The sequence below is a fragment of the Geotrypetes seraphini genome, chromosome 9 (assembly GCF_902459505.1).
Source record: "Geotrypetes seraphini chromosome 9, aGeoSer1.1, whole genome shotgun sequence".
NCBI classification, from domain to species: domain Eukaryota; kingdom Metazoa; phylum Chordata; class Amphibia; order Gymnophiona; family Dermophiidae; genus Geotrypetes; species Geotrypetes seraphini.
In genome coordinates, this window is record NC_047092.1 from 158099021 (window position 1) to 158123077 (window position 24057).

Sequence of the window (24057 nt, forward strand, 5' to 3'; positions counted from 1 at the left end):
CTATGTTATGGACATGCTAAACAGAATGAAGCACTTTTAATTACCTTTCTAACACACTAGTTGGTGCAATGATAGATTCTATGAAAAAATCTCTTTAGGGGTTTGTTCCCCATCCTGAGTTTTTTCTATTCCATCCGTGGATTCTGAGCACCATCTGAGTTAAATAAGGTATTAAATACTTCTTCAGGCTTGTTCCCTTTTGTTTTTTGTGGTAGCCATGAGAAGATGTCAGATTACTAAGGGAGAACTCCGTAAGGGAGAAGAGAAATGAACTCAAGTTGGAGCTCTGCAGTATTTCAACAGCATAGTGGTAGAGGAGGATCTGCCAGAAGATCAGCTGACAGTATGCTGAAAAAGGTAGAGGGAGAAGTGGTCTCTGAGACTGCTTGAGGACAGTGTGCTAAGAAACAGATCATGGTCAACAGTAGAGTTAACTCTCTTAGCCTTGGCCAATAGAGGGTGAATAGAAGTTTGTATGAGACCAATATAAGGCAAAATCCAGGTTGGAGCAGGCTAAGGATTTCTTACAGTGCAAGAAAGTCACAATAGTGGAGTAAACAATCTGAGTAGGATGTGGCAGATGAAGGGGATGATAGTTTTAGGGATAGCATTGAGGAGCTTGTTGAGGATGGGGTTGGAGGGACAAATAGTTTGTACGAAGGATGAGAGGCAATTTCTTAAATGACTGGAAGATAGAGGGAAGGAAGGTTAATTGTAATGGTTCACTTTGCAAGGGAGAGGGGAGAGATAAAGTTGTTAATGATTGTTGAAATGTTTGGATAAAAGCTCTATAAAATTGTTTTGATAATTCACATTAACTCTTGGATTCTATAAATGGTGCACACATTTCCACTTGCAGAATTGCACACTATCCTAAGATATGTATGCAACTAAATTGGTTAACGAGCCAGTTAGAGGTAATAATTGGGTGCTAGCAATCAATTGTTGGTGTTAATTGGCAGCAATTTGGAATTGCATGTGCATCTTGTAAAGTGCTATTCTAGAAAGATCCACGTGCCACTCAAAAGGAGGCTTGCCCATGGGAGGAGGGGCCTAGGCAGGTCAGGGGTTTGAAGAAATTCGATCACATAACGTGCTTCTATCTTGAACTGCATTGGTTGCCGGTAGAGGCACGGATTATTTTCAAGCTGGGTTGTTTCTATTACAAAGTTGCTGCAGGCTTAGTCCCCTCTTATTAGATTGATTCATTCTGTTGTTCAATCTCAGGGTGTTTTCAAAGTTCTAAAGCTCTGTTAGTTTTCCCATCGGTGAGGAGTTGTAAATTTAAAAGGAATCATGATTGTGCACTTTCATATCAGGCAGCACTTTGGGATAAGGATTTCAAATTGTTTTTTTTTATTTTTTTTATTTAAAGACAAAACCCCATTTATTTTCAATAGAGCAACTGAATACAGTATTGAAGAAATTCAAATGAAGCTCATTTAACAGTGTATGACATTTGAATTAGAACAAAATCAAAGCACACATTTTTAACATTTTGTTGTATGTTGATCCAAATTGGCATGTAAACAAAAATTCACCTCTGATAGCATTTGCTATACAACATTTGTTTTTAGCCTGTACAAATTAAAAAAGGAACTTAGTGAAAGCAAACTGATGAAATAGTTAAATTTTTGCCTCAGAACATGTGTTCTTCAAAGATGGCCTGCATACACTTCAGTCATCCAATTCTGCTAACCCCTTTTCTACCAATGGCAAGTGAACAAGATATCTTTCATCTTCATATAAAAATATTGTGGGCTCAGGTGAACGAGTCAGTGTGGAAGCATGAAGCTGTTTCCCTTGAACCAAGTCCATCATTTCCCACATAGCTTCCAAGCTCCATTCAGGGCTGTAAGGAAGTCTCTCATTTTCTCCATCATCAAGATGTGGTTTAAAGCCAGCTAGTTTAACCCTTATTACACGAGCAGGATACTGCACAAGATTGGCAGGTATCTGGAATAATCTGCTCAATGGCACTGTTTCTGTTGATCCAAAGTCAATATGCTGAACCAAGATACAAACAGGATTTCAAATTGTTATTACCTACATATTTGCAGTTTAGGAGACAATTGAAAATTTTCCTATTCTTAAAGTTCTCGGTCCCTTAACTTCCTTTTTTATTCCTTTGATGTAATTGTGGTTAAACTTCTGTAAACCGCATAAACTCATTGGTAATGCGGTCTAGAAATTGGTTTTTTATGTTATGCTATGTTATGTTCACTAACAATTCACAGTATTACTGAATGCCGGAGATCTGAGCCTAAATTACACACCAAGATTTATCTCATGTTTCAGTTGGTGTAAATTTTCATGCCCAAAGTTTGGCGTAGAAATCAGCTTGTAGCAATATTCTATAAATGGTGTCCAACCTGAAGAGCTGCTTATAGAATAGCAATCCATGTGGATTTTTTTTCTCAGCACTGTTTTTTGAGTGCCATTTACTGAATCTAGTTCTAACAATCTTTCTTCTGTATGTGACATACTGAACACTAAAATTCACAACTGAACAAAGCACGTCTAAATATTTTCATTGTTTAACTGTAAGATTAATATGAGTTTGTTTATCCCATATAAAAAAACCAGGATGCAGCACATCAGTCCCAGATTTCTCACTTGCCGTACAACAAAACGAATATATATTCAAATTCTACTATCCCTTCAGTAACGGCAACACAAAATCCTTCCACAGCCCGATATTGTGAAGCAACACAAAAACCTGCAAAGATGGCTACTCAGAAACTATATAGCAAACAGAATCAATGGATAGCAGATCTGCAATATGTTTAATTCGGGCTGGAGACAGCAGTTGTTATTGGGGGTAGTGGGGATGCAGAAATAAGAGACTGAGTATGGGGATTTAAAGAACCTGACTTATCATGATTGCTAGTCAGCATTGATGGTTGTAAAGGAAACAAGCTTGCTGGCTGCACCAAACTTGCTGGTCCACCAGATTAGTCTTATTCCATGACTTGCCCCTTAAGCACAGAGTATATATACTTTTCCAAACCAGAAATCCTACCCCCCCTCCTCCCACCATTTACTTCCCAGACACACTCCCAATCATTCCAAGATTTCTTGTTTGAAAACATGTAAGAAGGATATTCATGTGCTGGAGACATTCATCATGAGCAGCCATTTTACAAATTGGAACATCCTAATTATGAATGGAGGAAAACAAGGGACATGGACATCTGTATGGCAGTATTCCTAGAAAAATAGCCACACAGACATCCATGCAGAGCAGAGGGGCAGCCTAGTGGTTAGCAGAGTGGACTTTAATCCCCATTTTAACTCTGTTTTTTATATTTTAAATTGTGAGCTCTCTAAGAACAGAAAAAGATCTAGGTCAAAAGCGAAATTTAAGCGATAGACTACTTTAAACTCTTTTTTTTTTTAAATTATGTGCCCTCTAGGAACAGAAAAATATCTACTGTTCCAAAATATATAAGCCACCTGCAAGCCTGAAGGCTATTGAAGTGGTATAATTCAGGTATAATAGATCTTTTTCTGTCAACTGTTTGTAATCTTATCTAAGTAAAATTGGCCAGATGATCTTTCTGGGCCTCAGAAAAGTTAGGTGGAAAAAATAGTATAAAGAGAGAAAAATAAATAAAAAATAGATACTTCAAAGTAAAAAGATAATATTTTGAGGGCCCGCACCTAGGACACGCACAAAGGAGCGCATTAAGGAGCATTACCTGCTCCTTAAGCACGCTCTTTTGGCGTGTGCCTTTGTGGCATGCGCTGCAAATAGGGAGACTTTATAGGGCATATACCAGCTGATGTTGGTAGGTGGGGTCAACTGCACGCCGCCGCTTGAAGTGGAAATGGAGGCATAGTAAATCTCTCCTTGATTTAAAAAACTATAAGGAACATGCAGTAAATCAAAAATAGTCAAGGCTAAATCTCTTTATTATTCTAAAAAGATTTCTACTGCAAAAAACACATAAGCATTATACAAGATTGTACATTCGCTGACCACAGATCACTTAAACTGTTCAGAATCCTTACAATGCCCTTCTGCTCAATCTCTGGCAGATCATTTCACTAACAAAATTAAGAAAATTTGTGCTTCTTTTCAACCATCTACTCAACCAATTCCTTCTACCTATTCTAATTTGGATTCTCAACCTTCTTACTTATCTCTTTCAAAATGTTCTCATTTCAGAATTCCTACACTTTCTGAGATTCAGCGAATCATTAACTCGATGAATAGAAATGGTTCTAGTACAGATCTCATTCCTTCATTTATGCTTAAATGCTATTTTGCAACCTTTGAGCCACACCTTTTAGATTTAGTGTCCACCAGTCTTATCACAAGTTCTGTGCCAAAACCTTGGAAAGAAGCCATCATCCACCCAATCATCAAGGATGCTAAAGTTAGCACTGCTGATAATGCAAATTATTGTCCAATTTCCAATATCCCCTTCCTAGCTAAGATTACTGAGAAGGTAGTCTTTAACAAATTTCTGAGATTGTAGAAAACACCAATGCCTTGCACCCAAATCAAACTGGATTTAGAAAATATCATTCCACTGAACTTTCTCTCATTGGCCTTCTTACTAATATCACTTACCATTTGGACCCCACTATAAGTCAAGTCATTCTAATCTCTCTAGAGCTGTCCTCAGCCTTTAACACAATCGATCACCACTTACTCATTCACTGATTACAGGAAATAGGAGTACCAGATCAAATATTAAACTGGTTTATCTTATATTTTAAAGATCGTTCTTTAAAAGTATCATTTAACAGTTCATTATCTGAATCATACTCAGATGACTTTGGTATTCCTCAGGGATCAATTCTCTCTCCCCTCCTCTTCAATATTTTTCTAGCTCCTCTGATTATCCTGGGACACTCAATTGGCTTCGCCATCTATGCTTATGCCGATGATATCCAATTGATTCACCCCATCAACCTGGATAATCCCAAAGATATTTCCAATATTAATCAAAAGCTGGAAAAAATTGATGAATGGCTTAACTCTAATATGTTATCATTTAACATTAATAAAACCAAAGCAATGATTTTTTCAACTAGGGAAGGGTCCATTTTGCTCGCTCAAATCAAACTCAAATCAACTCCGGTTCAGTTAGTCAAATCAATCAAGCTCCTAGGAATTACCCTATACGAGAACCTCAATTTTCCCGACCATATAAGCACAGTAGTTCGAAAATGTTTTCATCGCCTCCGGATGATCTGTTCTCTTTCTAACTTTCTGGACTATTCTGCCGTAAATATTCTTATTCATTCTCTGGTCATTCTTGCCTGGACTATGGTAATGCTTTATATCATGGAATTACAAGGAAAGAGATCAGATGTTTACAGATAGTCCAAAATACTGCTGTTAAAATCATATTTAAGGCCAAGAAATTCGACCATGTCACTCCACTTCTTATCAAAGCTCATTGGCTTCCTATTGATCATCATATCACTTATAAATCATTATTGTTGACATTCAAAACAAGGAAAACAGGACAGACGGAATTTATTAACAAACTTCTGATTCCATACTTTTCACCACGGACTCTCCATTCCTCAGACCAAAATTTTATTAATAGTCCCATCACTTAGACACATTAATACAAGGATAAATTCCATTTTTTCAGTTGTTGCTCCTTCCCTTTGGAATTCAATGCCTAACTTTCTTAAAACATTTCTTTTTAAGGATGCATTCCAAGTTTGACTGTACATGTCACCCTACCCTTTGTATTTTCCTTTGTTCCTTTCTTCTCTTTATTATATTGTAGTTCTCCCTTTTTCCACTCGTTTCAATATGTCCTTATGTTTTATTTGTCTGTTGTTTTCATTGTTGACATTGTTACTTTATTATTATTTGTTCCCCCTCTTGATTTTATTGTACAACCACTTTGAATTGTTGGATAAGGTGGTATAACAAATTTTTAATAAACTTGAAACGTGAAACAGGTAAGGTGACAAGACGAATCCTTGCTTGATACCACATTTTTTGGGAAACCAATGTTGCTGTATTCAGTTCTCGCTGGTGCTTTTTGATTTTCGTAGAGGCTCTTTATCAGCTGAGTTGTGTTTGGGTATTCCCATTGGCGCTAGAGTCTCCATAGTTTATCGTGATCCACACAGTCAAAAAGCTTTGCTGTAGTCGATGAAATAAAAGTATAGGCCTTTTTAATTTTTTTTTTGTATTCTTTGCTCTTCCCCAATATCCGTCTAACATTGGCAATAATGTCTCTTGTTCCCTGACCTTTTCTGAAATCATTCTGAACTTTGGGTAATTCTTACTCAATGTAACCTTCATTGTATTATTTTCAGCAATATTTTGCTGGCCCACCCATAGCTGCACCACTGCTATAAAATGGGCTCCCAGAACTAGTGCCAATTGTGTACATATGCCAACCTACACATTTACATCTGCTCTGTAGATGAAGTAGATGCACACGTAGTTAGAAATCTGTCTCTGCACAAGCCAAACTATGCCCTTATGAATATCTACATGCAAATCTCATAAAAGCAGATGAACACTCTGGCCCTGATTCTCTAAAGTGCATCCCGATTTTAGGCGTCCTACAGCTGTCTAATCAGCCAATCGGGATGCACGTTTTAAAAAAAAAATTGCTCCCCAGGCAAGCCTGAAGGCACCTCCGGGAGCCTAGGGAGACCCGCAAGATGCCTAAGCTCGTCTAAGGGCCTTAGGCGGGCCTTAGGCTGAACCTAGGCGGCCCTACGTGTCTCCCTAGTAGAGGAGAAGCTTAAAATGTAGGCCAGCAAAATGCTGGCCTACATTGTAAGTAGAAGCAGCCGCTATACTTATCACGGCAAGGGATCTCTCTGCCGCTATAAGTATAGCGGGCCGCGGCCCCCTGACCAGGAGGGTGCCCAAACCCTCTGCCCGAAGACGCACCCCCCCCCCCGACACTAACGACCGCCCCCCCAACACTACTGACCGCCCCCCCCCGACATTACCGATCCCCCCCCCGACAATATCGATAGCTGGCAGGAGGGTGCCCAATCCCTCCTGCCCAAAGATGCACCCCCCCGGCGCTAACCCCCCCAAACCTCCACTCCACCAAACCTGTTCTTAGATGGGTCTTGCACGTCTTGAGCCGGCAGGCACGCCTCGTCGAAATGAAGCGGGCCCGCCCCTTCCCGGCCCATCCCGCCGAAGCCTAAGGCCTGATTGGCCCAGGCTCTAGAAGCTTGGACCAATCAGGCCTTAGGCATAGCGGGTCCGCCCATCCCCACTTAATCTAAGGTCTGTTTGGCCAATCAGGCCTTAGATTAAGTGGGGATGGGCGGACCCGCTATGCCTAAGGCCTGATTGGTCCAGGCTTCTAGAGCCTGGGCCAATCAGGCCTTAGGCTTCGGCGGGATGGGCCGGGAAGGGGCGGGCCTTCTTCATTTCGACGAGGCGTGCCTGCCGGCTCAAGACGTGCAAGACCCATCTAAGAACAGGTTTGCTGGAGTGGAGGTTTGGGGGGGTTAGCGTCGGGGGGGGTGCGTCTTCGGGCAGGAGGGATTGGGCACCCTCCTGCCAGCTATCGATATTGTCGGGGGCGGGGGGATCGGTAATGTCGGGGGGGGGCGGTCAATAGTGTCGGGGGGGCGGTCGTTAGTGTTGGGGGGGGGTGCGTCTTCGTGCAGAGGGTTTGGGCACCCTCCTGGTCAGGGGGCCGTGGCCCGCTATACTTATAGCGGCAGAGAGATCCCTTGCCGCGATAAGTGTAGCGGGCCGTGTCTAATCTAACCCGTTTCTCTAACCCGCGTCTGTAACATGGACGCCGGTTACAGAATCGGGGTTTAGTTTAGGCCGATTCTGAATAGGACGCCTCTCCCGGGCGTCCTATTCAGAATCAGGGCCTAGGTGTCTTGCGGGCCTCGCCTTCAATATAGGCGGCCTGCCTGGGGAGCATTTTTTTTAAAAAAAACGTGCATCCCGATTGGCTGATTAGACAGCTGTAGGACGCCTACAGCTGCCTAAAATCGGGACGCACTTTTAGAGAATCAGGCCCTCTGTGTGTGCGTATTTTATGCACATATGCAGTCGCACAAGCTTTACATATGCAGTGGCATACCTGGCTCTGGGGCAACCTAGGGTAGAGCACCCCCTCCTCCAGGCAGTGGGGAGAGGGGGTGTATGGAAGGGCCAAGGTCCACATGGTACTCGGCCGGTCCCTTGCACCAAACCGGGAAAATGACATCAGAGGGCACAGGGGCCGCTGGAGCTGACAACTGCATGCATGCAACTACAGTCCTGTAACTATGCCAGCTCCCCCTACTGCCTGCATCTTGGGTAGAACATCTCCATCACTCTGCTATTGGTATACTAGAGTACATATGGAATAAGCTTTAGAAAATTACCGTAAGGGTTTGACACTTTCATGATCCTCCTTTTTAGAGAAATGGTGGAGATCATATCACCCATTGACAAAGATACAAAATTTCATTGCAAGCAGGTAGTACTAACCAGCTTGCTAATCAAATCATTTACTTGCTCATTAGCTTCTTAGGCCTTCTTTCTTTACCTAATATATTCTAGACTCTTAGACTCATCTCATTATCATTTGTGTTCTTAACAGCTTGTTCCCCTCTCTTGTTATTTATATTACATTCTTCATTTATATGTATCTGCGTAATGTCTGCTTGGAGTCTGACTACAGTCAGGGCAATGTTAGTTCAAATTCTTTAAGTCAATAATGATGGAAGTATCTGAGCTGGAAGAGATATTTCATACATTTTAATAGGAATGGCTCAAGGATGAATGATAATCGTAGGAAAACAATGAAAATATAAAAGTTTACTTTTTGTTAAACATGTCTGCCTGATTTTAGGCCATTTCTTTTCCTAATTGTAGCATTTCAGCTTATGTAACTATGGCTTTTCCAGTATGTGACTTAATCAGAAGAAACTTTCGGAAAACTTTCCTTCTGTTGGTATTTTAGAGCCAGGTTAGGATATATAGAGGGGCCTTTTCGATAGGACATCTAAGTCCGACTTTGGATGTTTCTGCAAGGACGTCCAAAAGACGGGTCAGTAAATGACTTGTCTAGATATTCTCGCCCTTAGGATGTCTAGATTTCTGGGCCATTTTTGAAAATCCAAAAGTCCCAAACAAGCCTATTTGGACGTTGGAGGGGGCCAGCATTTTAATGGACTGGATACACAGACGTGCCAACAGATCAGTGGGGCACCTTATGGTGCACTGCTGTGAACTTCACATAAAGGGTGCCAGGTTCGCATTTCACCATAATCCCCTTGTAGTGTATGGTGAGCTCTCCAAAACTCCCCCCAAACCTACTATATCCACCTGTCTACCACCCCATTAGCTCTTATGGCTGCAGGTTTCACCGATATGACCATAAAGTAGATTTTAGGTGAGTTTTAGTGGGTTCACACTTTCCACCATAAAAGTAGTGGGTAGGGTGGGATATAGGCCTGGATCCTACTCACTACTCCACCCACTAGGTTACTCTAGACACCTTCTTGTCACTCTACTAGGATTTCCCATAACATCTGCAGCTGTCATAGAGATTGGTATGTACTGTTTCATTCATATATTTGGAGATGGGAGGGGGGTCAGTGACTACTGGGGAGGGGGAATCATGTCTTTATGCATCCAGTAGTCATCTGCTCTGTTTGGATACCTTTTTGGCCCTTATGCACTTTTAAAACAGGTCCAACTCCAAATGTTTAAATGACGCCCTGGATGTCTTTGAAAAGGTTTTATTATCCTGCAAGACATCCAAGTCCTAGGGCCATCCTAATTCCACCCAAAGCACGCTTCTAACGTGCCCGCTTTTAGATTTAGACATAATGAAGTGAAAATGACCTGCAAGTTAAAAAAAAATCAGTACTTGGACATTTTGGCGATTAAAACATCCAAGTGCCGGTGTATGTCATCTTTTGGATGTTTTTATTTTTTGAAAATGAGCCCCATAGTGCATATATTCAATTATTTTTTACATAATTTTGTGATCCCCATTTGCTGTACATCTGCCCTCAAGGTTGCGATGGAAGGTGAATTTTACAGCTTTTATTTATGAGTGAGCAATGTATGAATGCTAGTGTCGTTTCTTTTGCTCTTAAAGGAGTACCCACCGAATAATGTATACAGAGTACCTCCTAATTATTCACCAATGAACTCCCAAATGATGCACCTATCCCAGCCTGCCTCATGGGGATACAATCTTATGGGACAACCACAACAGCCTGGTTTCTTCCTACAGAATCAGCCCCTTCTTCCAGGTAACTAAATGTTAGTCCTATAAGCAAGGAGTTTCATAGAAGTTGTGCAGAGAATTTTTTGTTTTGTTTTCATTTTGACTGCGTTGTTTCCTCCTTTATTGGAACAAAAATCTGGGATCTGGTCTCATGAACTCTTATTCTTAACTGCTAGGGCTTCTCGCCCTCTTATCTTGCAACCCATCCTCCAAACGCATCCAGTTCAGCTTATTATTGTGACAGCTCTAGACAGGGGCCATGCTCTGGGTTCCTTCTAGAACCCTCAAATTGTGGGCTCTGAATCAGGCCACTTGGTTGTCATCTTTAAGCAGTGACGCGTGACCCTCTTCCTTTTAGGGATCTAATCACTGCCTCTGCAGCATCCCTAGTTGGCTCGATTCAACGGCTGAATCAGGAACTGTCCATATGGCAATGCACAACACTTGCCAGCTGTGTCACTAGGCTAGTCCAATACTAACCAGATTAAAAAAATAATAATAATAATATTATTCCTTATTTTAGGTGGTTCCAGACTGGACCCTGCTGGTTCATTCACCCCAACGAACACGAAACAGGCTCTTTCCAACATGTTACAAAGACGCTCTGGTACCATGATGCAGCCGCCCTCTCTGCATGCTATTACTTCTCAACAGCAGCTGTTACAGATGAAGCTCTTGCAACAGCAACAGCAGCAGCAACGTCTCCTACGGCAGCAGACCCACCCCAGACCTTTCCAACAGGTATGCACAAAGCCAGTATGCAAATTTAGCCCCTCCCCCCTCTTTTATGAAGCCGCGTTAGCATTTTTTTATCGCCGACCTCAGCGGTAAAACTTCCAATGCTCATAGGAAATCTACGCTCTAATCTACATTCCATCTTACGTCTCTGTTGTAATTTCATACTCTAGATCTCACAGAAGGGATTTTCAGTGGATGTTTAACTCCAGTTTCCTGTATATTTTTGTGCATTGTTCTTAAGGGGGTCTGCTACTGCTGGCATATAAATGAGTTATGCTATAGGTTTTATTTTTAAGTACCTCAGTTTTTCTACTGAATAAATGATTATACATTTGTTTGTTTCTTTGCTATAAACAGGGTTACTGAATTTAATAAGACAAGGTTGCCAATATGCATTTGCATTATGAAAGGCAAATAATTTTGTTAAAAGCTTAATAAGTTTACTTGTGATTTAATTCTCCAGGTCTGAGTTCAAAATGAATACATTCTGGTTTTGATCCTATGGTCCTATGGTCTGAAGTAGAATTACAGTATATTGCCAATAAACTTTAATCGTGTGGTTTGTGTCGATCTTTCAGGGCCAGTCAGTGGACCAGGCTGTCCTGTTTGCTCAACAAACACGCCCTTCCTCCCAGCTTCAGCAATATCCAGGGATACAGCAAGCACAGGTACTGTGATAATTCTGGGAAGTACTCGTAAAGGGCCTGTTTTACCAAGCCACGGTAGCAGTTCCCACTTGTCAAATGTAACACTGCCCATTCAATTCCTATGGGCTGTGTTATATTTGCTGCGCTGGTTCTCACTACCACAGCTTTGTAAAAGGGGCCCAAAGAAAGAAGCGATATATAGCAAAAAAAATACTTCAGAATTTATTTATTTAGGGTGCAATATTTTCACAATCCGTATGGGTTGTGTTGTATGGTGAGCTTGTTCTCCCTCCTGTCGCTGTAGGGGGGGAGAGGGCATGCTATGTTGTAAAAACGAAAAATTGTGGAGCAGATGTGAGAAAGAGACCGTTTTTGTTTGGGGTTTTTTTTTTTTTTGGACAGCCCTGTAGTTTCTTGATGTATTCTATTTTCTTGATGATACCTGATGTTTTCTTCCTCTGGCTGCCGTTGTTTGACTATATTTACACTGTATTATGCTTGTTTCTCTTGTTAACTCCTTAATAAAAATGATTTTCAAAAAAATTCCTAACCAGGTGGTTTCAGCACAGCTGTCATCAAAGTTATTTAAAACTAAAATCATTGTAATTAGGTCCTTTTATTAAATGTGTTTTCAAGGTGGAAATGGGTTTTAACTTACACTGGTATATAAACTAATTTCTGCCTTGATTTGAGCATGGTACTAATCTTGATCTTTCTTGGTAGTGCGTTATCAATAATTTATTCAGCAGCGGTGCTAATGATGTACAATGTTTTATTAGTTTAATAATATATGTCATAAAACTAAAAAAAAAATAATAACCTAGGAGGTTATGAAATATTGTTATCTAGTTTTTTTTGTTCCTTATTTTCTTGGAGACCCCTTCAGGACAATCAGCCCCCATAATAATGTGGACTTGATAAGATAATTTTTTTTTTTTGTATTGTGATGTATTTTTCTTGAATTTGTTTATTGCCTAAGTTGTTATTTTGTAACAGATCAATAAATTTATAAATTAAAAGAAAAAAAAAATTGCCGGCTCCTGCATGCAGTCCACTGACCCAAAAGCCTTCCCTCTGACGCCTGCGTCAGAGGGAAGGCTTCTGGGTCAGCGAGCCATATGCCCGAGCCGTCAATTACGGCTTTGTGAAGACCAGGGGACCGCGTGCTTGAGCCACCGCTCATGGCTTTGCAAGGAAAAGTGCGGCTGGGAGGAGGGAGCTGGCCAGAGGAGGAAAAACACCCATGGGAGGCACGAATTTGGGACATGGAACGAAGACGAGGGGCGCATTGGGATACGGAAGGGAGGAGGAGGGTCACGTTTGGACAGCAAGGGAGGCATTGGCACAGGAAGGGAGAGGCAGTACTGTTTTGTAAGTACGAGTTTGACATATGTCGAGCGTTCTTAAACCGGGGACTGCATTTACCCGCCACTGAATCATGCTGTGTACATTTCTGCTAGTCAGTATTCTAAAAGGTTATTCACATGTATAAGTGGTAAGAATACATACATACATGCTTCTATGTCTTAAGTGGCAGCTCCCTGTCCCTTAGTGTGTGCTAGCAGCATTAGCATATAGGGCTAAATTCAGCAAACAGCACCTAGCTTTAGCACGGGGGGGGGGGGGGGGCAGATTCTATAAGAAGCCACTAACTTGATTACCCAAACCATCTTAATAGAATCGATTATGAGCTTTAACATGCTCATAATTGAAAAAAAAAAATTAATTGGCTGATAGGCACTTACCCAATTCTATAGTTGCACCTAATGTCCACTAATGCCTACGTGGGCATGTTTGGGAGTGGAGACCAAGAAGGGCACCACTAGGCATGATTCTCTAAAGAACTTAGCTGCCTGCAATGTAGGCCAGTAAAACCCTGGCCTACATTACTGGTGCCTAAGTTTTTCGATAGGCGCAATTCTGTAATGGTGCCTAAGCGTGATTGACACCCGGCTGGCACCTTTTTTTCTAGACGCCTTCTGATTTAGGCGCTGCTTACAGAATCCGACCCTGAGCATCCTATATTTTTTTTTTTTTTTGCGCCCATTCTATAAACACTGTTGCAAGTAAGGCGCCATGTATAGAACAGTGCATAGCACTGGGGTCTGCACCCAACTTTTAAGCATGAGGATTTAGACCAGCTGAACCCTGGTTTAAATCTCCATGCCTCCGTGGCCAGAAGTGCTTTGCACCTTTTCTGTGAAGGCGGTCAATTGCCAAAGAAACCGGCAAGACTGAAAAATTGAAAGTAATGTTTTGCTTGGCTTATAACATATGAATAAGCGTCATTACCTTCTCTGTCAATGCCTCAATCAAGCTTAATGAGAAAGTTAAGAAATTTGATCATGTTATTCCTTTACTTGAGAAAGCACATTGGTTACCAGTTGCTTATCGAATAATGTATAAATTATGTTTGCTCACTCTCAAAGCCATACTATTCAACCCTAGAGCCTATGCAGGAGCTCAGGCAGGCCCAGCATTTATTCATAAAGTTTTAATTCCTTATACTACTTCGAGAGTACTATGGTCAACAGAACAATATCTATTGGTCGTTCCTTCTTTAAAAGTTATTAGTACACGACGTCATTCTATCTTCTCGGTTACGGCTCCCCCAAGCTTGGAATGCCCTGCCAATTTACTTAAGAGAGGAAAGAGTTCTAGACAAATTTAAGAGCAAACTTAAGGGCTTCCTTTTTAAAGACGCTTTTAGTGATTAACTGAATTTCTTATGTTTTTAATCTCTCCTTAAATTACAATAAATTTCTTCCCCTTTTCCCAATGTGTTATTAACCTTAATTGTTTCTTTTATATTCAATTGTATTTCTTCCTGTAACTTTCCCATTGTTTGATCTTGTATGTAAAAATAGTCTTATTAGTCATGTTTAGTCATGTTATATTATGTTATGTATTTAATGATATTTTAATATGTTTAGTAATAATTTTGTTAGTCATGTATGTTTCCCCTAACTATGTAATTTTTAGCTGTACATCGCTTAGAATTTGGAATAGGCGATTAATCAAATCTTATAATAAACTTGGAAACTTGGAATGTATAACGACGCTTATGTTCGGCAGCACGGCATCCAGCCGAAATATCCATTTGGTGGCTCCTGTGTCCCTGTTGTCTGCTTTAGGAGCAAGTCTCAGTGTGTGGTTTTGAGGGGTTTTAGCTCTGGCTTCATCTTGCTCTTTTGTTTTTACAGACGTTACCCCACGGATACACGATGTACAGTTCTCCAATGCCTTTGCAACAACAGCCAGCTGGTAGTGCAGTCCTTTCCCCTACCTACAACCCTAGAGCCTATGCAGGAGCTCAGGCAGGCCCAGCTGTTATGGAAAGACTAAGACAGATGCAACAACAGTCAAGTGGTTACGTTCAGCAGCAGGCTGCTGCCTACCTACAACCTTTAACCAACACTCAGCGGTGAGAAATTTTCTTTGCATTGAGGGTCCTGCTTGTGCATGCTGCATATTTTGGGGGGACTCACAATAGGAATGTGCAGAGGCAATAAAACAAAGGGAATAAGGCGATACCTTTGGACTAACTCAATGCATTTTATAATGAGCTTTCGAAGGTACCCCCCCCCCCTTCTTCAGATCAGAAATAAGGAAATGTTGAGAAATGCCAGTATATATAAAGATGTTGGTCAACATTTGCTTATTTCTGTTCTGAAGAAGGGTTACCTTCGAAAGTTCATCATAAAATGCATTGAGTTAGTCCGGGATAGGCAATTCCGGTCCTCAAGAGCTGGAGCCAGGTCAGGTTTTCAGGAGGCAGTGCATGCAAATCCATCTCATACATATTCATTGTGGATATCCTGAAAAATCTGACCTGGCTCCGGCTCTCGAGGACCGGAGTTGCCTACCCCTGAGTTAGTCCAATAAAAAAGGTATCACCTTATTTCTTTGTTTTATTTCTTTATACTACCTTAGAAAGTGGATTAACACTGCCACCACACCATTTCACTCTATAAACCTGGAGAGGGACACTTATGCCTAGAACTTGTAATGTAATGATTGTACCCCCAGATATTGCCAAGCTTTTCTTTAATCCAGGGATCTCAAAGTCCCTCCTTGAGGGCCGCAATCCAGTCGGGTTTTTAGGATTTCCTCAATGAATATGCATTGAAAGCAGTGCATGCACATAGATCTCATGCATATTCATTGGGGAAATCCTGAAAACCCGACTGGATTGCGGCCCTCAAGGAGGGACTTTGAGATCCCTGCTTTAAACCTATATGTTATACCAGACATGGGCAACTCCGGTCCTCGAGAGCCAGAATCCAATCGGGTTTTCAGGATTTCCCCAATGAATATGCATTGAAAGCAGTACATGCAAATAAATCTCATGCATGTTCATTGGGGAAATCCTGAAAACCCGATTGGATTCCGGCCCTCGAGGACAAGAGATGCCCATGTCTGTGCTATCCATGTCATGACCCTAAGGAAAGATTATACAGTGCTGCATATGCCTTTCGGCGCTATAGAAGTGATAAATAGTAGTATTAGTCGTCATTTGCAGCAGCAGATACCTCCACTCGCTCTTTCATTGAAGCCACTGGGCCAAGAAGACCGGTGTGGTTTATGATGTTAGGGCTATATAAAAACATCCATAGCAGACTGATAAATGACATCGCAAACTTATGTGTGATTTATTCAGCTGATTATGGATTAGTCCTGTTTGGTCTTTTTTAACAGATGAGCACCTTTGCTTTCACAGAATGCTAGTAGCTTTGATTCTTACATACCTTCAAAGGTATAGGGTCATATTCACCTAAACGTTTATGTTCTCTGTGTTCATATGTGGCAAATGTACACAGGGCCGGATTTAGATGAAAAGAGGCCTTAGGCTATTCCACTTATGAGGCCCTTTCACCTCCCACTTTTAAGTTTGTAAATTACATGAGAGATAATAAAATACATCATTACTGTGATATATATCAATATGTTAAATGAAACATGTTGTTATTGGTACTAACCTTTATAAAAAATGTGATAATAAATAAAAAAAAGTCGAGAACACTTATTTGGACATTTATTCTCAGCACCATATATAGTACTTGTAACAATAACTAGTCAAACATAACACACAACATTGCCCCTTCCTATGTCCATAGTGCCCCCAGTGCGTCCTTCCTCACCTCACCCCCCCTCCGATGCCCACCTGCCTCCCATCCCCCTTCCATTGAACACCCCCATGCCATCCTGCCTGCCTGCCTTCCATTAAACCCCCCCACCTCCTCTCCGATGCCAGCCTGCCTGCCTCCCATCCCCCTTCCACTGAAACCCCCAACCCACCCCCTCCCCCGATGCCAGTCTGGGCCGCCCTGTCCTGAAGGATCCACGTTTTGCCTCTCTCCCCGCGGGGATGGACTTTGCCAGCTGTTTCCGGACTGACGTCTTTCCCTCCCCGATCCTCCTCCCAGGGCGAGAAAAAGAAAGGGAGAAGCCGAGTCGGCGCCCCGTTGCGGCCGGAGCCGGTTCCGAGCCCGAAGCGTAGAATTTCTCCTTATTTTCGGTTCAGTGTTTTAGTGTTCACTGTTTTTAGAATAGTGTAATTTTAATTTTGCTAACAATTTGAATGTAGGCCCCTCTTGATCTTGAGGCCCTAGGCTGAAGCCTAGTTAGCCTATAGGAAAATCCAGCCCTGAATGTACATTTAGGATTCCCTTATCTGAGCTCTTATTTATTTAATTTATTTATTTAAAAACGTTTTACTCGCAACCATCCAACAATTCTGAGCGAGTTACAATCCAACATACATAATTAAAACAATGTCACAAACTACGAAAAGGCATAAAACCATAATGATAAACCATAACAAACAATAATATTCTATCCAACCCTCGGATACTCTGTAGGCCAGTCCTCACCATGCTTCCCTGTTTTCCACGGCTTCTTTCAATTGCTTGATGTTCATTCCCATGTCGTTATAAGAACATAAGAATAGCCTTACTGGATCAGACCAAAGGTCCATCAAGTCCAGTAGTCCATTCTCATGGTGGCCAATCCACGTCACTTTGGCCAAAGCCCAAAGAGTAGCAATATTCCATTCTACCGATCCAGGGCAAGCAGTGGCTTCCCCCATGTCTTTTTCAATAACTGACTATGGACTTTTCCTCCAGTAAATTGTCCAAACCTTTCTTAAAACCAGCTAAGCTATCCTCTCTTACCACAACCTCCAGCAGTGGTATCCAACGAATGGGCTTTTGCTCCCCCCTGCTTCCTTTCACCACTGTCCATTCCAAGTAGCACCTCCTTTTCTGCTTTCTGAGTACAGTTTCTAATAATCAATTTGGCTTTCCAACTATATGTTGAAAAGCAAAATAATCTTACTGAGCCTTGCGTGCAACAAACAGTATCATTTCCAAGGTTAACATAAACTGTTTTAATCAAAGCAACGTGGGAATGAAAATCTTTCACATGAGTAAAAAGGAGCATCTGTGACACAGTGTCATTTCTGTATTTATGTTGCGTTGCACGCAAGGCTGTCTTTGTATTCAAAGATCACAACCACTCTGGTACTTAACAGTGGATAGTGCCCTGTGAATACACAGTTTTATCTTTTTACTTGGCACTAAAATGTTTTGAGTTCATTCATTTAAAATGTGCAATTCTTTTCCAGAAATCCATCTGTTTCAAGTTCTACATTAAGTCATATTTCAGTTACTCAGAGAGTCTCCTTTTTTTTTTGCTATACAGTCAAACCTCAGTTTGCGAGTAACCCGGTTTGCGAGTGTTTTGCAAGACGAGCAAAACATTCTCGCAAACTGAGTGTTGACTCGATTTGCGAGCACCCACCCCCCCTGAGAACCGGCATTGCTCCCCCTCCCGCTCGAACTGGCACCCTCCGCCTGAACAACTTGAACTTATCCCCCCGTCTGGCACCAGCACGCAGCCCACAGGATGTGCCGGTGCCGCTTGAAGATCTTCCTGCCTCTGCCGGGCCTTGAGCATACATTTGTGCATGCTCAAGGCCTTCTAATTAATCTCAGCGAGAGGGAGAATTAGAAGGCCTTGAGCATGCGCAGATGCATGCTCAAGGCCCGGCAGAGGCAGGAATATCTTCAAGCGGCACCAGCACGTCCTGTGGGCTGTGTGCCGGTGCCAAACGGGGGGGTAAGTTCAAGTTGTTCAGGCGGGGGGTGCCGGTTCGCGCCGGGGGGGGGCAATGCCTCTGGCCTCGGGTGGGGGTGGGTGGGAACGTATCAAAGCGAGTTTCCATTATTTCCTATGGGGAAACTCGCTTTGATATACGAGTATTTTGGTTTACGAGCATGCTTCTGGAACGAATTATGCTCGTAAACCAAGGTTCCACTGTATACAGTATGACCCAAATTCTGTAACTTGTGCCATTGTCGGTGGCAACCTTAAAAGCGGTCGCCAATCACTTCTCAAAAACTGCACCTACTGAATGCCAATAAAAGTTAGGTACTGTTTATACAATCATGCCTAGCGGCACCTAAATTAACTTACCCCCTCTTTTACTAAGGTGCGCTAACCGATTAGTGCACGCTAATGCATCCGTAGACTAACATGCATGTGTTAGCATTTAGCGTGCGCTAATTTGATTAGCACACATTAGTAAAAGAAAGCCTTAGGTGCTAGTATATATATATATATATATATATATTTTATATATATCTTCATTAGATTTTCAAACTACAATTGTGTAACAAGTAATTTATATACATAAAATATCGCAAGACCAAACACAATAAACTTAAACCAGGGTTTTCTTGGCCTAAATTACCACTGCAAATCCATGCCCTATCTTTGCTCCAAATCTGTACCTAAGTATACCTACTTGCCAGTAGGTGCCTTGGTGCAGGCGCCTACATCAAAGTGGAAGGCGCTTACAGGCAAATTAATTTTTTTTAAAAATTGAAAAAGGTCTTTTATTGAAAATGCAGGGCAATGTACAGAAAGCAAAAAAAAAAAAAAATAAAATAAAACTTGCCAGCACTAATGAACAATAAAGAGGCATATATATAGAAAAATTAAAATCTCAATTAACCAAATCATCCAATCAAACTGAAGCTCTTCCGTGTGAAGCTTCTGCAGCCCAAATGCATGACCTTGTATTTCTTAGCATTAAATCTTAGCTGCCGAATTTCAGACCATTCTTCAAGCTTCGCTGGTCCTTCCTCGTGTTATTCACACCATCAGGGGTGTCTACTCTGTTGCAGATTTTGGTATCATCCACAGAGAGGCAAATCTTACCAATCACCTCTTCAGCAATATCGCTTTCAAAATTGTTAATAAGAACAGGCTCAAGAACCGAACCTTGAAGCACACCACTAGTAACATCCCTTTCCTCAGAGCGATCTCAATTGACCACTATCCTCTGTCACCTTCCACTCAACCAGTTCCTGACCCAGTCCGCACTTTGGGGCCCATACTGAGAGCCCTCAGTTTATTTGTTAGATGTCTCGTTTAAAAAATGGAAACGTGTACAAACGACGGAGGCCTGGAACAGCCACAAGGTCGACCAGAAGAAGTGTCACAAGGCGGTAAGAGACGCCAAGAAGGTCTATGAGGAAAAGATAGCGCATGAAGCCGGAGGAGGTTGCGACGGAAACCACCATTCTGGGATTCAAGGGCAAGTTGGATGCACATCTTCTTGCAAATCACATTGCGGGATACGGGTCTTCAACAGGCAACACCTAGCTTAGCCGCTGCATGTGCGGGTCACCGGACTAGATGGGCCCAATCTGATCCGGTGAAGGCATTTCTTATGTTGTTATGACTGTGTGGAACACTATCAAAGGCTTTGCTAAAATCTAAATACACCGTACCTAGCACTCTCCCTCTGATCACCCAGTCAAAGAAATTGATCAGATTTGTCTATAGGTGTCTTTTATAGAATCAGGGTCTAACTGTTAAATACAAAATGATGATTTGAGAAATTTTATTTGTATTCTTTAGGTTGACTCATCAGCCTTTACAGCAGAACTCTTTAATTGGAGGAACACTTGATCCAGTACAAGCCTCAGCTCCACACCCCAACCTTAGCTCAGCACAGCTGCCTCAAGAGCAGATGAGGCAGAGACAGCAGCAAATTCGGCAGCAGAGACTGCTTCAGGTAGGAAACCAGTTTTTATATGGGCTGTTCTAGGATGATTTATACATTGGGGAAAATCAGGCAAGTTTCTGACACATCCTGGGAGAAAGATTCAGATAGTTTTTGGTATCACTTAACGCCAAAAAGTATTTACTCATATCGTACTGTCACTTTTTATTTAAGCTGTAGCTAATCTTAATTTCAGTTGGATTCTCATCTGCACTTCCTAAATTGAAGCATCTGTTGGAGGAAGGAGGAATAATCCAGTGGTGTATTCTGAGACATGAGAAGTTCTGAGACATGAGTTCAATACTCCTCTCTGCTGATCATTTTATGTATAACAATTTTTATTGAAAGAATCAAATAATCAGTACAATAGGATAATACAAAAATACATTCAATACAATAAGAATTACAATAATATTTCATACAAATTTAAATCATTCTTTCAAATTTAATTTCCATATGAATTAATTCAATCTTATCTACACCCCCCTTAATTCCATCCCCTATCCACTATCTTCCCCTAAATGAAATCCCTCACCCTGGATGAAAGTTGACAAAAATAAAGAATTAAAATAAATAACTGGAATGTAATTATTAAACCTAATTTTCATAATAAATCATTGATAACCAAACTTCGTATTTTTGGTGAAAGGTTCTGAATATAATGATCCCAAACGTCCATAAAAAGACAAGTTTTTTTAGGCGAACCTCGAACCTCCCAACTCTCAAATAAAAATAAGCGATGTCATTGATTCCTCTAATGCCAAAAACTTGGAGATTCTTTCTGCAACCAAAATTGCATAATGCATTTATGCCCAATCATACAGGCTTTCTGAAATAAAAGACATTTTAGTTGGCCAAAAACCCCACAAGCTGATGCTTTACCAAAAATTATTCCCCTAGGACAACCCACTATCAAATTACCCCATAAAGAACCCAAAAATAATAGGATGGCAGACCAAAATGAGTTGATCAAAGGACACAACCAAAAAGCATGAGATAATGTGCCAGGATCTTTATTACATTTAATACAAATTGGAGTATCTATTAAATTCGCATGAAAAGCTTGAATTTGGGAAAAATAAGCCCTATGCAAAATTCTATAAGTACATTCTCTCCAAACATACCCTTTTGTAATCTTTGGTAGTCTATTAATAAATTGAATAAAATCAAGAAGAGAAATCTGAATTCCCAACTCCTCATTCCAATTTTGTAGAATTTTATCATATGTACGGGTAGGTAATATATTTTAAATGATTTGTATATGGTTATGCTATATGGCCCTGTGTCTCAGGATCTGCTTGAAAGCAAGATCTTTGGCTTTAATCAAATTTTTCTACTCAGCAAAATACATGTCCTACATATTATATATTTATTTATTCAATTTTCTTCACCATTCTCCCAGGGGAGCTCAGTACAGTTTACATGAATTTATTCAGGTACTCAAGGAATATTTCCCTGTCACTCGCAACTGGAAGCTTACATGGGATGAGTCTATTTGTTCTTAGACCATTAATGAAATTATTCTGGTAAATTCCATTATTAGGTCACCAATTATTTGTTTGGGTTTTTTTTTTACTTAAGGAAATCATATGTAAAACATCATGCTACTATATCTGCAACAGTTCTTTCTGTTTTTAAAATATTTATTATGTAGTGGAAATGACTAATTTGAATAGCATCTCGAAGGTCAGCATCCAGCAGCATGGCCGCTGTTTAACGTCAAACGTATAACTTACACATAACTCCCCTTCCCCCCTTTTACGAAGCAGCGCTATCGTCTGTCATGCGGCAGAAGCCCCGAAACCATCGGGCTTTGTAAAAGAGGGGGGAAACGTTAGACGTGTTTTCAGCATCACTATGGACTCCTTTTTACTAAACTGCGATAGCGGTTTTACGCGCTGAATTGCCGCATGCGCTAGACCTTAACGCCAGCATTGAGCTGGCATTAATTCTAGCCACGTAGCATGGGTTTAGTGCGCGCTAAAATTCTGTGTGCGCTAAAAACGCTATCGCAGCTTAGTAAAAGGAGCCCTATAATTAGAAGTGTCAACACTTAAAAACCGTGTTCACTTGAAATGTGTAGGCTAAACAGTTAAACTATACCTGAATTTTGCCGCTGAATGCAACTCATTTGCATCCCCTTGCTCCTATAAACCATGCCCCTTGTTTAAATGTGGAACAAGAGTCCCTGGTTGTGACAGGAGTCGTCAAATTCAAAGATTTATGATGATCAATATATCATATACGGACATTTAAAAGAAATCTTACAATACACTAATTGCTCACAGAAATGATGATTAAAATTAAAAGGCAAATTAAAGGGCAAAAATTATATGCCAAACTGCTGGAGATTTTTTTTTTTTAAGAAACTACTTATATCTCCAGTGCCACTGCTATCCCCATAAGTGCTTTTGAATATTTACCTCTTTAGTGGTAATTAAGCACTGCAAAATATGTAAGCATTCATTTAAAATGTAATTTTATATACCTTTTTTCACTGTTTATCTTTTGTTTTACCTGAGGAAAAAGGCTTTAATGAAATGACACCCACAGGTTATGCATATGAAGTATGCCCAGAGACTGTTCGCACCTACTTCTATATGACCAAGGTGTAGGTTTGTTTTTGTCAGAATTTGGGTGAAGCACAGGCAGTGTTTCAAAGTGTGCAAATGATACATGCATGAAAATTTACACCAACTCCTGAGTAGATATAAGTATATACAGTACTTTAACCCATGATAGTCACAGTTTTTGTGAGGCACCTATGTTTCTTTTATACAATATAGTCAAACCTCGGTTTACGAGTGCATTGGTTTGCAAGTGTTTTGCAAGACGAGCAAAACATTCATAAAATAGGCCCCCCACTCACCCACCCAAACACATTGTCTTATCCCCATCTGGCACAAGCACCAACGCACAGGACATGCCAGTGCCGGTGCCCGAAGATCTGCTCTCTTCCTTGTGCTGGGCCTTGAGCATCTCGCTCTCTCCAAGAACTAGAAGGCCTTGAGCATGCGTAGATGCTCAAGGCCCAGCATAAGGAAGAGAGCAGATCTTCGGGCACCGGCATGTCCTGTGCATTGGTGCTGGTGCTGGTGCCAGATGGGGGTAAGACAATGTGTTTGGGTGGGTGAGTGGGGGATGCCGGATCGCAGGAGGGGGAGGTGTGGAACAGCGCCGATGGTCTGGGGGGAGGGGGCAGTAAGCTAAAGCCGGTGGCCACGGGAAGGAGGGGGGTGGAGGTGGAACGAATCAAGCGAGTTTCCCTTACATCCTATGGGGAGACTCGCTTTGATATATGAGTAAATTGGTTTACGAGCTTGCTTCTCGAACAAATTATGCTCGTAAACCAAGGTTCCACTGTAGATTCAAAGTAGACACTTACTTGGACTTCCAA

General features: G+C 41.3%; 1 protein-coding gene across 6 annotated transcripts in view; it reads left to right on the forward strand.

Annotated features, from left to right (window-relative positions):
• MED12L (mediator complex subunit 12L) overlaps nt 1–24057 on the forward strand; it is a 388873-nt gene that overhangs the window by 326432 nt on the left and 38384 nt on the right. For all 6 annotated transcript variants that reach the window (XM_033957964.1, XM_033957968.1, XM_033957967.1 and 3 more), the window contains 5 exons: nt 10071–10227; nt 10726–10943; nt 11519–11608; nt 14791–15011; nt 20516–20672. In XM_033957964.1, the coding sequence (XP_033813855.1) occupies nt 10071–10227; nt 10726–10943; nt 11519–11608; nt 14791–15011; nt 20516–20672 (843 nt within the window). The remainder of the gene's footprint in view (nt 1–10070; nt 10228–10725; nt 10944–11518; nt 11609–14790; nt 15012–20515; nt 20673–24057) is intronic.